Here is an 18,618-nt window from a genome sequence, read left to right as displayed (position 1 = left end):
TACTTTGAAGAAATTAAGTAATGTAATGAAAAATGGAAATGATGAAAAATGTATGTAAGGTACTGTTTTACTATACTATGTGATGCCAGTAAACAGGCCAGATTTTATTCAAATTTAAAATTTAGATCCAAGTAGCTAATGGTTATTGGCTATTTGTCTGGAATCCATTCCTGAAATTAGTATTCTGGTTTCACAAGTTGGTATTTTCATGGGTTTCAGACTAAGAACTACTCCCCCTTCCCCAGCACACATACCCAAAGTATGTTTGTCAACTTTATCTAGCTCTTTTCTATTTTTACATTATCTTGCATTCCTCAGCAATTTTTTAGTCTGATAACATGGTAGACCTGTTCTACAAATATGACTGTATATGTGGGTTAATACTGAAAAAGAAATCCTGACATTTATGTAGTGCTTTAAAATTGACAAATTAAATTTACAATTTACAATTACAATTTACAATGTAGTGCTTGACATCATCTTTTGAAGAGAGAGGGGTATTATCACAATTTTACAGATTCAACATTTATTAATTATAGAGAGCACTGGAGCTAAATGCAGGCTATACAAAGAAAAAAGAGCATGAAACTGCTTTAGAAAGGCCAAGAGGTTTATCCAAAATCACTTAGCCAATTAGGAGTGGAGACATGCTTGAATTCAGGTTTTCTGTTTCGATGTCCAGCATCTTTCTACAATGCTATGCTGCCTTCTCAAAACACTTTGGGTAATTTCAATATTAAGATGTTCTAGACTCTAAATTGTAACATATGTTCTACTTACTCTCTCAAAAAAAATAAGATAGGTCTCCTTATTCTCCTTATTGATCCTTCTGTTATTTAGATTGAATCATCAATCATTTCTCACATGGTAGTTTTCTAGAGAGAAAGTTTCCAAAAATTGTGTAAGGCTTTATATTAGTGTCTGATAAAATAAATTAACATCATATCCTAAAGACAACTGTGAATCCATGACTGACCTATAGTATTTGATCATTTAGCATGAATTACATATTAAAATTTTAAGCCAAAAACCTTTTTTAAAAATACCTTAAATCTTACTGCTTGATTGATGTACTTATATACTTTTAGCTGAATCTCCATCAGCATCATTATTATCTTGAACAATGATACAAACTGAAACAAATGTTCATTCTATTTAATAAGCTCTTTTCTAGTCAGTTTGGGTAACGAAGTCAGTTGTTCCTTTAAATTGATATTCCATCTCTCTCCCTCTTACTTGCCTGCTAATCTTCATGCTTGGAATGAATACCAACCTCATCTTTGCCTCTTAGAATTTTTATCTGCTGGAGTCCATTTAGGTACCATTTCCTCAACAAAGTTTTGTATTATTATTCCTTCAGTTGCTGGTGTCCTTTCTTTTCTCCACTTATCTTGTGTTGTCCTTCTCTTTGTACATATACTTTCAGAAGAACATAAGTTCCTTGGGGCAGAGATTGTCTGACTTCTTTCTTTGTAGTCCCTATTTCTAAGGCATTTGCCTTGCACAGAACAGATACTTAAATACTTGTTAAATTGAATCAAATTTATAAACTCATTCTGTTTAAAATTATTGGTTTGATTATCTGAAGAGGCAAAATAGGTAAACAGGTAAAAATAGGAGGCAAAAAGGTAAAAAAAAGAGGCAAAAATAGGAAAATAGGGAAAAATATAATTGTAAATTTTTTTGCTTAATTAACTTTGTAATAACAAGCACATTACAGATAATCAGTAACAGCTTTATCAGGAACTACCTTTGTAGTTTCTTCTAATCACTATCATTCAAACATTTTTTCATTTAGTGATTATTGTCTATAGACTATATTAAATTGCTTAGAAATAGGTGATTTCAGTACAATTTTGCTAATAATTAGTAACAAATCCCATCATACCTTTTTAAAAGGCCATTGATAAACTGGAGATCATTCAAAACAAGAAAACCAGGAAAGTGATGAATTCAGAATTTAACGGTGTCCAAATTTATTTAGCTATGTCAGATATCAAAGGGTTTTTGAGTAGAAGTGGGATTAGGCCTGATCAGCTTCATGTGAACCAAAGCTTCTCTCAGTTATACTAGAAGACACTACTTTTGGAAACTATCAGTTGTCTCTTACTGGAGAGGCAATGGTCTTCAAAACCATTGCTGAAAAACCACTTTATGTGTGTTGTAGATGTTGGACTATAAGGACCCTTCCAGTTCTGAGATTCTGCTAATACATTATTTAGTCAATTGCCCAGTTGAATTTTCAACAAGATTGTGTTGTCTTGAAACCAGTTGTTATTGATTGTGGTATGCTGTATCTAATACTTTTAATTCTGCCCTCTTAGACACATTTCTAAAAACGGGACAGGAAGAATTCTGACTGTTATTTAGATACACAGCATGGCTTGCTATTCAATATAAATTACAGTCTCATCATAGACTCGCCTTGAGATGTTGACCACTTCACTGTAATATTTTATATAAATACACTACTATGTTATAGAATTCTCCTGAGCGCTTGTCACATATCTAGAACTGCCTATTGGATATTCCAACGTTGTCCCATTGGCATCTCAGACTCAACACTTCTAAAATAAACCTTCCCCACCAATCTCTCCTTCTTTATAAGTTCCCTATTTCTGTCAAGAGCAGCAGCATCCTTCTAGTTGCCTACGTTTGTAATCTTGGCTTTATGTTAGACTCCTCACCCTACACATAAAATCAGTTTTGTCAGATCTTCCATTTCTATATTCCTTTCTCTCATATTTAATAAAGGGCAACCAACCTGGTTTGAGCTCTCATCACCTCTTACCTGGACTATTGAAAAACCTCCTAATTGGTTCTTCTCCCTCATCTCTTCTCTATATAGTTGCTAAAATGATTTCCTCAAATGAACCTCTGATTGTATAGGCTTCAGTAGCTCCCTTTGGCCACAAAAGGCCTTGATCCTTCTAACTATTCTCCAAACGAATTATATGTTGATCTTCTTGCATTCTGTGGTCCAGCCAATGTAATCTTGTTGTTTCTCACATTTGGCACTCCATCACCCTGTTTTCATGTCTTTGCACCCATTATTCCCCATGCCTGGAATATACTTCTTTATGCCCATCTCGTTTCCTTCAACATTCTGCTCAAGTACTGCTCATTTTTCCCTCTACTCCCATCCCTCCACTAGTACTTCACCCCTAACTTTTACCTTGTATTTATTTTGAAAAAATTTTGTATAGAATAGTTATGTTCATATCATTTTCCCAATAGCATGAACGATTTTTGAGGGGAGGGATGGCTTCCTTTTTATCTGTGTGTCTTCACTGCCTAGCCTGATACATAGTAGGTGCTTAAGTACTTATTGGTTCATTAGCATTGAATATTTATTGCATAATTATATTAGTTATAGCCACAGTATCTAAAATGTCCAAGAGAAGCTTTAACACGTTCCAGTTCTACCCTCTAGTGGCATTTTTGATGGGTCAATACACTGTAAAACAGGGACGGTATCAATTGTCAACTTACAGCTGTATTTGATCATTTTAAGCTTGACCCAGCTCTGTTTGCCTTTCACCATTTACCAGGAAATTCTCAAAAGCAAAACTTTTCTGTAACCTGTTTCATAAGACACTCACCAACCAATCATTTGATCATAGAATATTTAGGTTCTTTCCAGTTTTTTACTATTGCTTATAGAGCAAATATTAACACATTTGTATAAATATCTCAGTCTTGTTTGAACTTTAAGGTTTGAGGGGTTTTTTGGTCTCATTAGCTTTTTCTCACCATTCAAGCTTTGTCTTTCTATTCTAAATAAAGCACTGTGTTTAAAGACACAGGATAAAGAAGAAGGGTCTACTTCACTGTTGTTGTTTTAAAATAAACATGACTGATCAGAAGTAGAATGTGAGACAGGAATTGTTATAGAGTTGGGACCTGAATGTTTAGAAGGAAAAATAAATCCTTTTGGTCATGACAGTGACATCATTAGTTTGGCAACTTTATGATCTTGCTAGCTTCTGTGGATGTTTACAGGATTCTGATGTGGAAGAGATACTCCAAATGAGTGACACAAAGAGAATTTGAGGGCAAATTTTAAACTGTGGTAGTTACATGTTTTAAAAATAGCTATCTTCACAGGATTCATTATTTCTGATGTAAATCAAATAACAGTAGTACAAGTAGCATAACAGCAGGCTTGTGTAGGAGGTAAATGTGGGTTTAAAAAAAGAACTGTCTCAGTTAATCACATATTTGACAGGTAGGCTTGTTTTCCCCACCCCTGCCATATGTATTCTTTAGAGTATATATTTTAGCTTTAGGAAAGTCACTTAGTCCATCCCCCACCAGGAAAAAATACATGAAAACCTTCCCAGGTTTACCAAGACTTACCAAGAAGGAGAATCTACTCCCCCCCACCTTCACTCTTAAAAATCATTATGATATTTAAAAATCTTATCAGAAAAATCTTTAGCCTAAAACTTCTTATGCTGTAGTTTAAATGTTTTCCTCTTTCTTTCTGTCTTTAGAAGCATTATCTAGTGGAGTCAAAACAGGAGCAAACAACTAGTTACTGTATTCTTTCTAACAGTCCTTCATATATTAATAGGTGTATTTCATCCTACTTTAGTGAATGTGAATAACCCTCACTTGAGTTGAGGCTGATTTGGATTTTGTTTTTGATTCACAAACAGCACTTTTGGATAGATGGGTCAGAATTCATTGGAAACAATACTTCTTTGAAAAATGAAATTGTGAGACACAATTGGGGGTCAGGATAGATGACTATTGAAGCTGATTAATCTATTTGTAATAACTGCAGATGGGACTTCCCCGCTACCTGCTCTACCTATCCAATGCTGGCGTGCTTAAAAGCTTATTTACTCCCATTTGTGGATGTGCATCTTTAGGATAAATTTCTCCTTGAACCTTTGTTTTAAATATATAGATATGCTTAGCAGAATATATATCCGATCTCTGCCTATTTATGAGACCATTTTTACCTGAGACTTTTAATTTTCAATTCAGAAACAGAACTGAAAGTAGGTCCACAGCTGGAAATCACCAATAGGTTTGCAAAAAAAAAAGAGAGAGAGAGAGAGAACGAACGAACAAGGCTGGCACTAATAGCAGAGATGAGAAAACAGATAAAAGTCAGGAATGGAACAGAAGTGATCACAAAAGAGAAAATGATCTGAAGACCATGAATTACTATGTCTGGATCCCATCCTGAAAATCCTGAATGGTCTGAATATATTAAATGCTGAACTTGGAAGAGGTCTATCCGAATATAATACACATCTACAAATAGAGTAAACAGCCTTTTGAGCACTCCAGGAATAGATGAATCGGGCAGATAGAGATCTGCAGTTATTACAAATGGATTAATCAGCTTATTTGCATTGGTAGAGAGTTATTCCATGTTGAGATCTCCTTATCCTCAATGAAATCACAAGTCTAGTTGGAAAAATAAATAAAATGTTAATCCTTTAGGGAATTTTTAAGTACATGAATCCCACAAAAACTTGACCCTCCATGTGGATTACCAAAAAGCATGTTGTGTTTATGCATAGCATACCCAGCTTACTGTAGAATAAACATAATGACTGCTATATTTTATTTTAAAATATTTTATTAAGCATAGATAAAAATGCAGGAAAACAATATAAAAACTCAGAGCAAAAGCTAAAAGTTAAAAATCATATCACTATAAATATTGCACTTATATAAATCTTCCTTTTCACATCCTCACAAAATTCATTTCTAAAAGAGCTCCTTTTACCAAGATGTATAAATTAATAGCTTCCAAGTTTTCAGAACTTCATACATTTCAGTTCATGTGATTACTGCAGCTTGTCTCAAGGTTGGTAATCAGATCTGTGCCTCAATGACTGTGCATAGAATTTCCATCACTATTAAGTGAGGTCAAGAACTATCAAGCTGATCTTTTGGGAATGCTCAGTATTTAATTGTAAAGATTTCCTTCTATTGAATGAAAATAGATCTTTCAGAAGATATACTGGAATGCAGCTTTAATTGATATTCTTCTTTAACAGCGTTTATTTTTCAAGGCATTCAGGATCTTTTGATTCTTCATCTTGAAATTCATGATAAAGCTGTTTGGTGTGATCTTCCCCCGCCCATCTTCATCTACCTGACCCATGATGATGTAATTTAAACCTGCAAGGTACAAAAGTGAAAGTATGAGATGTAATTTTTTTCTGAACACATTAATGCAATATTTGATTTTTTTGGTAGTTACTGTATTCGCCATTCAATCAATAATTATAGCTATAGAGCTATCTGAATAGGTACCTCTACATAGATTTAGATTAATAGCTATCTCGTCCAACCTCCTTATTTGACAAAGGATGAACTAAAGCCAAGAAAGTTTAGTTGATTTTCCAGGATTCTCTGGGTAATGAGATGGAATTCAAATTCATGTCTCCCTCATGCTGTGATATTTACCTTATACCATTCTGCCTTTTAATTTTTAGCATTGTCATCAGAGATCTGTGTTTTCTAGGAGCAAATCATTTATCTCTTTAGACTTCGCTTTTCCTTTCATCTGTAAGGGTGGACAACAGACAGATGAAAACAAATAGATAAAATCTATAAAAGTTGAAGTCTATCACATTCAGACAGTTTCCTTTCAGAGCTAAAATAAGTTGATTCTACACTATATAAAGAAGGCAGTTCCATGGCATTGTAGAAGCAGCACTGGATATGTAGTCACAGACTGATTCAAACTATAATATTATGGGCGAGTCATTTACCCCAAAGTTCAGTTTTCTCATCTGTTAAATACTATGTTAATTATTTACCTCACAGAGGTATTCTAAGGAAAGTGATTTGCAAATCTTAAAACAGTGCATAAATGTTAGTTATTGAGATATTTATGTTTACACGTATACATATATATATACATACACACACACACACATATATATATAATTGTAGGTGTGTTTATGTGTATGTATGTCTTGCAAAGAAATATAAGACAGGGATAGTTTCATAGAAATCTGGGAAAATTGGTATGAACTGAAGCAGAATGAAATGAGCAGAACCAGGAGAACAACATGTATAATAATAACAACGTAAAAACAAACAACTGTGCTTATTCTTTCATTTCCTCTTTAGGCAGTGTGCTGAGAGCCTTTCTTGACCTTTTTTTTTACTTCCTATGGATTCCAGGGCAAGAAGACATGGCGTATTCATTGATCACCTCTTGCCTAATTATTGTAACAGCATCCTAAACAACCTTCCTGATTCCAAAAGCTTCCCCACTCCTATATATCTTCCACACTGCTGATTCTTTTGGTGTAAATCCGACCATGTGACTTCCCTACTCAATCAAGTACCTCTAACATAAAATAAGACAAATGCTTCAGTTTGGCTTTTAAAACCTCTCCCAATTTGGCCCCAATTTTTGGACATTTCCCCCCTTTCACACACTGAAATCTAATCCAATTGGGATGTCAACTTCCCCAGCAGACTATAAGCTGCAACTCAAACATTTTATACATAAAACCTCTCCTGATCCATTCTCCTCTAACTCTCAGCATTTAGTGCCCTCCTTCCCCAAATTATTTTGAATGTTTTTGTATTATTAACTTTAATTTTATACTGGATATAATTAGCTAAGTCCTTGTTGTCTCCTCTGTTAGAATGTATTCTGTTTGCAAATAGAAATTGTGTCATTTTTTTATCCTTAGCACCTAGCACTTAGTTGTTGGTTAATAAATATTTAAGTGCCAACTATATTGTAGGCACTTAAATTGTGCTAATGAATGCTGTTGATTGGTGGTTGAGGGATTGACCATATATCAAGTGTGTGTACAAATCGGAGACTTGCCAGATATTACCAGAAAGTCCTTGGGGCATTTTTAATTTGCTGTACTGTGGGACCTAGTTCTATTATTCTGCTAAAATATATTTAAAATTGTCAGGAGCAGGTAGTGTTATACCTGATAATAGCTAACGCCTGTAGAGAACTTTGAGGTTGGCAAAGCACTTTATAAATATTAATTATTAGTAATTATTGATAATAGTTAACATTTATATTACATTTACTATGTGCCAAGCATAGTGCTAAGCATTTTTTTTACACTATTATTTCATTTGATCCTCTATTATTATCTCCATTTTACAGATGAATATACTGAGGTGAGCAAAAGTGAAGTGACTTGTCCAGGATCACACAGCTGAGAACTAAGTTGGTTTTAAACTCAGGTCTTACTGGCTCCAGTTCAGCACTCTGCCCACTGTGCCCCCCATATGGCTCAGGGATGTACCCACCTCTTCTGATGAGAGGACACTGCTTACAAACAACAGTGATCTTGGTACTCATGTTCTTGCCAGCTTGCTGAATTGCCAGATTTCCCTCCTTGTATACATTGATGATTGATACTGTCGCATGCAAGCTTCCACCCTTTGTCATAGTTGTGATAACGGTACCAGCAAGTACTAGGAAAAAAAGCAATTTTTTAGTATGTGAAAATTGGAGGTACCAAGTGAGCAGGACTGAAAACAAGGAAATATTTTTGTCATTATTTCAGAAGTAAATATTGGAAAGCTAACGAAAAGAACCTGGTCAAACCCTCATGTTTAATTTTACCAGAATTCTGGAGAAATTAGAAAGTTCCTTGTGATATTACATTTGTTAGAGAATGACTACTTGATTGTACAAGAAAAATAAATCCACACTAGATTAAAACAAAAGTTCAATTATCTATTACAGATATGGGAAGTTCCAGGCTTAATTTTAGCCAGGTTTACATCCCTACTTATGCCTATAGTTGTGAAAATACACCACTGCTTAATAGCAGTATTCTAAAAGGCCACAGGAGGGAGGTGTTGCAATGTCAAAGTATGAGTCTTTTTTTTTTAAAGTCTTTTTGAGGATATGTCTATCTCTTTCTTTGTGTCTACCCTTGCTTTTTTCTTCATGATTTTTATCTATTTCATTACTTCTGTTTATCTTTCTACCTGTTTCCAGCAATTTCTCACTCTCCCTTCTATCTGTATGATTTTCTCTCATTCTTTAGAATCTCATAAATTCTTTCCACCATATTGAAAAATAAGATGTATTTTTTTAAAAAATTAAAACCTATATTTCCCCCCTTTATTTTAGAAGCCGATGAATGGGAAATTACATTTCTCTCTCAAAAAATAAAGAAAACTCAAAGGAATTGCTAACTCCATTTCCTGCAATGAATTAGTGGCCCTTTTTAATGGGAGAGGGAGAAGTTTTCTATCCGTTGTTCAGTGGATAAAAGTTATCAGTTTATTCTCATGGGCCACCAAATTCAATTCTGTACCTCAATTGAATAGAATGAAATTTGTATTTCTTGAGGTTCCAGATGGACCTGGCTGGACAAGAAGGTAATTTGTGATTAAGGTGCAACAATCTAATGAAAGCTCCACTTTGTTGGATTATTCATTCATTCACTCCTGATGTTGACAAATTCAGTACAAAATGATTTGACAGAAGTGAAATCACATTGTCAATTATTCTTTCTTTCATAACTAGGATTTTATTGGTCCTTGTCTGGTGATCAGTATGTAAACTAGAAATGCACATTTGAAAAATGCTAGTACCGAAATATCTAAAAACCATGGAGCTGACGTCCTTTAAAAAGCCACTGTGCCAGTGATTTTACATAGCAAACCATTTATCTGATGCTACTTGTTGTTTCAGAGGCTCACAGAGCCCTCGATATCTCTCCAAGAGCAGGGCTGTCCCCCCAGAAGTTTTAACATAGGTCAGAAAATAGCGCCTTTGTGATGTGCTTGACACCCAGAAGTCTAGTCTAGTAAGGTCTCAAAAATCACATCTCACCAATGGTTCATAAACTGTCCCATTCCCACCATTCAGTCTTCCCTGTACTCTAACTTATTTTCAACTTGACTTTCTGCTATGAAATGTCAGTCTAGAAACGTTTCTCTGACCTAGGTGCTGGATTTCTTTCACCCGTTCTTACATACCATCTCAACCAAAAAATTGTCTAGTGTTTATGATTTTGACCCAATTTAAGTAAGGCAAGTTGAAATGTAGACCAAAGAGAAATAGTCTGTTTTTAAGGAGACATTAATTACTGATCAAGTGGAATGCAAATACCTCCTTATGTGAATTATGTTACTGACCATTTACATTTAAATTCTCAGTAATTCTTTTGAGAATAATCATGCAGTTCCCCAGGCCTTATTTTACAAAGAAAAAGCTGTGGTTTTTTTTCTTACCAAAGTTACTTGAACAATAATTGCTCTCCAGAGTCCCACTTCTTCTACATTTTTGTTGACATAGAGCTACAGTAGGTCTTGAACCTTTATTCAAAAAAATAAAAGCCATATAATTCACAAAAAGGCATGCATGGAAGCATAATTAGTGATTGCAGATTTGACTTTCTCAGCTATCCCCCTGGGTACCAATCTGCATACATAGCTAGGTCTAAACCTCAACAATGAAATTCAAGAGTAATACACACAAAAGAGATTACTTCTTTTCATAATTTTTCATTGTTATGAACAGTTATTCTAATTTCCCTAGGGCAACTCAATAGGCTACTTGCAATTTTTCGAATCAAAGATGATCCAAACAATTCTCTGCTTTCTTAATTATTTCAACCAATGCTTTCCTAAAATAACTTTCTAAAAAGGATATATTGTAAAGAGGCACCCTGCTTTAAGAAAGCCAAGTAGATAAAAATCTGATCTTAGAGTTACAACTTGTGAATCATAACAATAGGCAGGTTTATTAAAGGCATCAATATCAAGGGTACTTGAAGATTTTTAAATAACAGAAATGCTTCACATTTGCATAAATTTTATAGTTTTCAAAGCCCCTTAAAAACAAATACTTCATCTCATTTGATTTTTACAATTCTATGAAGTAGACCAACAGATATTATTTTCATTCCCACTTTACAGATGAAGAAAATGAGACTCTAAGAGTCTTCTGCCAGAGAAGAAGCTTGATTTGCTTGAGCCAAATAGTGCTCAGTTTTCTCAGCTGTAAAATGGACATAATAATAGCACTCACCTTACAGAGCTGCTATGAGGATCAAATGAAATAATGTATGTATAATTTGATTACCACAGTGCTTGGCACATGGGAAAGAAAGAGGAAAGGAGTAAGTATTTGTGTAGTGTCTACAATATGTCAAGCACTATGCTGAGTGCTTTAGAAATATTTCATTTGATCCTGAACAACAACTCAGTGAGATGGGTGCTTTTATTACCATCATATTGCAACTGAGGAAAATAACTAAATTAAGATTAAATGACTTGTTTAGGGTCTCACAGCTAGTAAGTGTCTGAGGTAATTTGAACATAGTAGGAGAAATAAATGCTAGTTGTCATAATTATTATATAAATATAACTACCATTATTATTGTTAATGTTATTGCTGTTACTAATTTCTTAGCATGTAGAGCTGTATCTTTTATGACTGTAGGTTACATTTTTTGAAAGTAGTTCCCTCTGAACTTGAACTTGCCTCTCAAATTCGGATACATAAGTTCTGTTTTGAAAAATCTATTATTTTATTGGTTGGCTATACCTTCCCATGAAAACAGTGGTCTTGATGAGGTGATACAATTTTAAAAATAAATTTCTGGTGACCATCCTTCTGGTAATGAATCTCTCCCCATCTTACACAAAAGACATACAGGCCCACATTTAAAGTCTTTTTTACTTAGTCTGATAGGATTGAGAACTATAAGTAATCTTTGAGATCATCATCCCCAACCATAGGACCTGCCAGAACTCTGCTGGCATTGCTTTTAAGCACTTATGGGCACTTGCCATGGCAAGAATTTTGAAAGCTTACAAAAACCTCTAGGGGGACATGAAAGCTTTTAGAAATTACAAATTTTAATTCTGTCAGCATGAACTCATTTTCTAATCTCTCCACAGTGGGGGAAAAAAAGTCCAATTTAACTGCATGAATGTCTTTATTTTTGTTTGGTTTTCATTTTTAATTAAAACTTTTCCATCATCAAACATTTTTTCCCTCCTACCTACCCCTTCTCCAGTTGAGGATTGGAGAGGTGAGGAAAAGCAAAACCTTTGTGATGGATACGCAATCAAGAAAAACAAAACTTTCAACATTGGCCCTGTCCAAAACTTTGTATCTCATTTTTCATATAGTCATATAGTCCAGTTTTGTATATTATTTTAGTTATTAGTTATTTTTAATCCAATGTCTTTCTGTTCAGGAGGCGGGTGATATTAAAAAAAAAAAACAACTTCTTAAATCCTTTGGAATCACCTTGGTTGATCATTGTGTTGTTCAAAGTTCTTATATTTTTCAAAATTATTAGTTTGTTTTTTACAATGTTGTTATATAGTATCTAATATTCTTATTATAGAAACCAGTTTTCCCTTTGTTCTGTTCACTTCATCCCTCATCAGTTCATATAAGTCTTCTCTAATTTTTAAAAATTATCCTTTTTGTCATATTTAAGGCTTAATAATATTACATCACATTCAAGTGACATAATTTATTCAGTCATTCCCAAATTGATGAGAATAATCTTAGTTTTCAATTCTTTGCCAACTCAAAAAGAGCAGCTTTTACGTCTTTTTTGTACATCTTTCTTTGATGTCTTTGGGGAATAGGCTTAGTTGTGGTATTTCTGGGTCAAAATATACACATATTTTAATCATTGTGGGGATATAATTCCAAATTGCTTTCTAGAATGGCACACCAATTTATACCCTAAAATTCATATTCTATAGGAATTGCTATTAGAAAAGACTTTACCCATCAAGGACCTGTCTGTGTTTACTAGAAATTACATAACTAATGATACTTTCCCTAAGAGAAAAGGCAAATCTAGTATCACTCCTGCACCCCACTTGCAGACTGGCTCCTGCTGCAGAAGGATCCCACTGTTTCAGTATAGGTTGAGTAGACAAAGGCAGCTTTGGAAAGGCTTAGGGATCCTTGTGAATATGTCACCATCTGAAAGCAAAGCACGTGTCCCCGCAGTGTATTACATGTACTCTTTTAAACTGAAATATTTAATCCACCTTAACTAAAGCATAGTTATTTAAGGATTAGTGAACCAGGTTTTATAAGCAGGTCTAGCATTTTATACAGTAGAGCAGGAACTCTTATATTCTTGTCAGACTGGGCTAGGATCTTTTAGGATTAAAAGAGATAGTAAATAAGAATTTAAATAGTCTTTATAAAGAGGTGAAGGTAATTTAATTAAATCCTGGAATCCTGACAATTTCCTTAGCTTAAAGAAACAGGTCTAATGACTTGTGAAAGCATTTATTTAGCGCCTCCTATGTACCGGGTGCATTTGGTTCTTAGAACAACTCTGTAAGGCAAGTTCTATTATTAGTCTCAAATTTACAGTTGAGGAAACTAAGGCAGGCAGACATTAAGTGACGTGCCACTTTAAGGTCATATCTCCAGTACATGTCTGAGAATGGATGTGAACCTCTCTCCCTGACTACAGACCAACTGCTATTTCACCATTTTATTGCCATGGTAGCACCTCAAAATTATATATCTCCTGGATAAACCCTTAGAGAATCACTAAATTGACATCTCGAGAACTCCAGCAACGCTTGAATTTATGTTACAGAGCAAATGCTTACATCTTCAACTCAACTAAAATTCAGTTTGAAGTCAGCCCTTCCTCTTCTGGCCTCCCATGGGGATCTTCTCTAATATTCATTTGGTTTTTAATCATGTCTTGTTTTTAACAGCTCTTTATTATTTATTAACTGTTATTTAAATCCTCTTGCAATTTCAAATTATATATGTTTTTTATGTCCTATTTCTTTGAAGACCAAAACCACAACATGTATTTCATTACATTCTCCTGTAGTTTTTAGCTAAATGCTGAATACATGTAACAAGGAATCAATAACTATCTGCTCTTTTGGTTGAACTTGATTTTGGAAAAAAATTCAAAGCTTACCTACTTAAGGTAAATTAATATCACCTTCCCACATACACAATGTTACTACTTTAGCAAGCTGGTTTGGGTTTCTGAAAAATGGCCCTATCTAATAGGAAGAACATATTATCACATTGCTTCCATCTTTATTTGCTATATTATGTTTTATGTACGTGAACATCTCTGTACTGAAAATACCTTATTCACAAGTCTTTTCCAATGTGACATATTTAAATAAAGATGCTGTTATTTTCATGAATTGGCTATCCTTTGACATCCATACACATTCCAGTCTAATCAGAATCAACCTCCCCTGATGATTTACCTCAGTAAATGGACTTTAAGTAGCTGAGGGCAGTTAGGTGACACAGTGAACAGAAAACCAGGGCCGGAGTCAGGGAAACCTGAGTTTAAATCCAGCCTCAGACAGTTAGTAGCTGTGTAACATTGGGCAGGTCACTTAACCCTGTTTGCCTTGGTTTCTGCATCTGTAAAATGAGCTAGAGAAGGAAATAGCAAGTCACACGAGTGACTTTGCCAAGAAAACCTCAAATAGAGTCAGAAAAATTCAGACACAGCTGTTTCACAATGGAACAATATCCACAACAAGCAACTGAGGCTGAAAATACTCCCTTGCTAGTGATGAAGCTCTGTGTTCTTGCGTGACAGACCCAAAGCCTCTCCAGATAGACATGGAACCTAGCAGATGTTTTCTGCACTGCAAACTCTCAGGCTCACTGTCACACTTTGATGAAGCATTGAAGGATGATTTGAGTAGAAGCAAATGAAGGTTGTGATTTTTCTCAGGTAACGTTTTTAAATAAAATCTATAAACAGAGTCTCAACCTATAAAGTCTTCCCTTTCTCTTTAGCCTCTTACCTTAAGGAAATGGATTTGATTTATTCTCCTATACGCTATCAATAAACATTTATTAAGGCCTGTAGATTTCTCATTTTCAATATCTTTCAGATACCCCCCTCCCTTGTCTTCTCTGACTGCCATCAATCTGGCTTAGGCTCCCATCACCTTATTATACCAGCACTACTGGTGGTCTGCCTGCCTCAAGTCTCCCCACTCCAATCCATCTTCCATTTAACTACCAAAATGCAGGTTAGATGATGTCAGACCCTTCCCTTCCTCCCTCCTTAACCTCCAGTGGCTCTCTGTCACTTCCAGGAGCAAATACAAAAAGCTCTGTTTGGCACTCGAAGTCCTTCATGACCTAGCCTCCTTTTACCTTCCCAGTCTTCTTATACTTTGCTCCCCAGTACAAACTCTGATCTAATAACATTAGTCCCCTAGCTGTTGCAGGAACAAGATACTCCATTTCTCAGCTCTGAGATTTTTTACATTTTTTCTGGCTTTTCCCCATGTTTGAGACATTCTTCCTCCTTTGTTCCAACTCTTGTCCTCCCTGGCTTCCTGCAAGTCCCAACAAAAATCCTATCTTTTACAGGAAGCCTTTCCCAACTCCTATAATCCAGTGCCTTCCCTCTCTTTGGTCTGTTTATAGCTTGATTGTCCATATTTATCTGTTGTCTCCCCCACTCGACTGTAAGCTCTTTGAGGACAGGATGATCTTTTGCTTCTTTTTGTATTCCTCGTGCTAAGTATAGTGCCTGGAACATGTTCTTGTTGTTCAATTGTGTCCAACTCTTCATGACCCTGTGGACCACAGCACATCAATATGCCCATGGGGTTTTCTTGGCAAAGATGCTGGAAGTGATTTGCCATTTCCTTCTCCGATAGATTATGGCAAAGAGAAATTAAGTGACTTGTTCAGGTTTACCCACAGCCAGTAAGTGGTTGGGGTCACACTTGATTCCAGACATAGTATTCTGTGGAACTGGACTTAGTACTTTGTCCAGTGAGCCACCTAACAGCCACCTGGCTGTCATATGCTTGGCACATAGTAGGTGCTTAATAAATTTACCACCTGATAAATACTCTGTTCCTATGGTTTTAAACATTTCAAGTGTCAGAAATTATTTCCTTTGAATAAGAACACTTTTTCTTACGCTTAAACATTCTTGTCCTGTTATATTTATATTTATCCTATTTCTCTTATCCTATTAAATCTCATAATATCCTGCAGAAAACTTACTTGTGGGCACAGGAGATGTTGTTGTAACAGGAGGCACTGTGGTTGTAGGTAACTTTTTTGGTCTGAATTTGTAGTGGCCAATAAAACCATCAGCAGTTAAACTCAAGTCCGATAAGAACTGAATGAGAAGTTCATTTCGCTCAGACACAATGGGCCTAGAAGATGAAAAAGAAGCATTATGTTATGGAAAACTCGGGTATAGGTAGTGTCTGTGCAGGAAGCAGAATAAAACAGAATCCCTATTAAAGGTTAAAGAGTTGCATGAAATTTGTTGAAAAACTTTTTATTTTCAAAATGTATGCAATATAGTTTTCAACATTCAACTTTGCAAAACCTTGTGTTCCAAATTTTTTCCCTTCCTCCATCCTCCTAGACAACAAGCAATGCAATATATTGCAAGAAATTTTAAAAACAAATATGCTATGTCATATCATTGTTTGAAATGACAAACTTCTAATTATTAGCACATACCTTTATGTAGTTTAATCCTAACCTGGGGCCTCGAACTGACTTCAGTCCCAGTGAGGAAACTTTTTCTCCCACTCCCAATAAACAGTTCAATAATTTATAGCCTGACAAATTTATATAATATATTGTATTATAAAGCTGTTGTGGTTGATTGTTAAGAGATAGGTTGCATGGGGAGCCAGAAACACTTCAGACACTTACTAGCTGTGTGATCCTGGAAGAATCACCTAACTCAGTTTAGTTAATTTTCTCATCTGAAAAATGAACTGGAGAAGGAAATGGCAGACTAGTATTTTTGCCAAGAAAACCCCAAATGGGGTCAGAAAGAGTCATACAGGACTGAAATGACCACACAATAACAATAAATAAGAGAGATATTTAAATAAGTAGGTATAAAAGCTTTCTCCTTGTAAATATAAACAGTAAATCCACATCCCATCAGAACCAGTGGTTTATTCAGGTGATAGCTCTCTGATCCCAAAAGAAAGTCTAAATATGGTCCATTCAGTGAAAAACAATCAGTCAAACGGGTCACTTAATTGAGCTGATATGAGGGAATAAATACAATTACAATTTTTGCAACATATAAATGTAGTTATTATAATCATCAACATTATTGTTGTTCCTCTGAGTTGACTAATGTCTCCACAAAATATTCAAAACAGCAGCACAATACAGAAAGCACAACGGAGAGAACCCTACATTCTCCACAAGCAGCTCTTTTTGGTTTAAGCTCCTTGGAACTTGCTTCCATGCAGGATAGCTCCTCATGCCCCCCCTGCTTTTCAGCATACTTTTGTGTGTTGTCTTCCCCTACTAGATTGTAAGCTCCTTGAGTACTTAATAAAGCCTAGCATTAATAAACGTTCCTTGGACTGAATATATTCCCTTGTTAATTTAGTGAAAAAATACACGTCAAAACATCTGTTTGCCATCATGTAAATTAAACAGCTTGTTGTTTGAAATATTCAGATAAGTTGGATAAATATATAAGCATAAATATTGAAAAACCTTATTAATTTGGGTTTTACTAATTTAGAATTTGAAATACTTGGCAGGAGATGACTAGATTGAAGTTGAAAAGACTTACAGAATAAATGAGTCATGTACAAACAAGATTTTAGAGGGAATGTTTAAACTTCTGGTTGCTTTGATGTCCTCCCAGACTCGAACCGATTTGCCAAGGTGCTGCCTCCTCTGAACTGACTAGTGTTCCTTCTGAGTAAAGGGGTAGAACATTTAAAAAATAAGCAAATATTTATAAATATATATTAACATATGCATGAACACATGTACTTTTTGTTGTTGTTGAGTGATTCCAGTCATGTCTGCCTCTTCATGATCCTGTTTGGGATCTTCTTGACCAACATGCTGGCCTAGTATATTGTATATGTATACTTACATGTGTATATGTAAAGTCTTATTCACAAAAATCATCGTGTGGGATGTGGCTCTTTTCAACAATGAGGTGATTCAGGCCAGTTCCAATGATTTTGTGATGAAGAGAGCCATCTACACTCAGAGAAAGGACTGTGGGAACCGAGTATGGATCACAACATAGTATTTTCAGTCTTTCTGTTGTTGCTTGCTTGCATTTTGTTCTTTATTTTCTTTCTCATTTTTTCCTTTTTGATTTGATTTTTTTTCTTTTTTATCATTAAAACTTTTTATTTTCAAAACATAAGAATGGATATTTTTTCAGCATTGACCCTTACAAAACCTTGTGTTCCAATTGATTTGATTTTTCTTGTGTAGCAAGAAATATGTATGCATATATTGGATTTAACATATATTTTTTACCATGTTTAACATATATTGGACTACTTGCCATCTAGGAAGGAGGAAGAATTGGAACACAAGGTTTTGCAAGGATTAATGTTGAAAAATGATACAGGCATATGTTTTGAAAATAAAAAGCTTTAATTTAAAAAAATCATCGTGGAGAAATAAAGTATAAAAAGTGGCAGCTAGATGGCTCGGTGGAATGAGTATTTTGTTGTTTGTCCTTTGTTTTCAAGGAGGACCAAGGATATCACATCACAGGGTGGTATCTTGATTTGCTCATGGACTACATTTAAATGAGACATGAAGTTGTCAGCCTCATTCTCTCTTCCTGAGTCATCAAAGTGCAGGGCAGGTCAAAAATCAGGATGATTGGT

General features: G+C 35.0%; 1 protein-coding gene across 1 annotated transcript in view; it reads right to left on the bottom strand.

Moving 5' to 3' along the window:
* Window positions 1-5,581: 5,581 nt before the first annotated feature.
* PCOLCE2 (procollagen C-endopeptidase enhancer 2) overlaps window positions 5,582-18,618 on the bottom strand; it is an 81,284-nt gene continuing 68,247 nt past the window's right edge. The window contains exons 6-9 of the mRNA XM_051983336.1: window positions 15,992-16,146; window positions 10,210-10,293; window positions 8,266-8,433; window positions 5,582-6,147 (exon numbers count right to left, since the gene is read on the bottom strand). Coding sequence (XP_051839296.1) covers window positions 6,017-6,147; window positions 8,266-8,433; window positions 10,210-10,293; window positions 15,992-16,146 — 538 coding nt within the window. The 3' untranslated portion in view covers window positions 5,582-6,016. The remainder of the gene's footprint in view (window positions 6,148-8,265; window positions 8,434-10,209; window positions 10,294-15,991; window positions 16,147-18,618) is intronic.

The sequence above is a fragment of the Antechinus flavipes genome, chromosome 3, assembly GCF_016432865.1.
Source record: "Antechinus flavipes isolate AdamAnt ecotype Samford, QLD, Australia chromosome 3, AdamAnt_v2, whole genome shotgun sequence".
Lineage (NCBI taxonomy): Eukaryota > Metazoa > Chordata > Mammalia > Dasyuromorphia > Dasyuridae > Antechinus > Antechinus flavipes.
The sequence above is the reverse complement of the archived record's forward strand: the minus strand, read 5'-3'. Positions and strand labels throughout refer to the sequence as shown.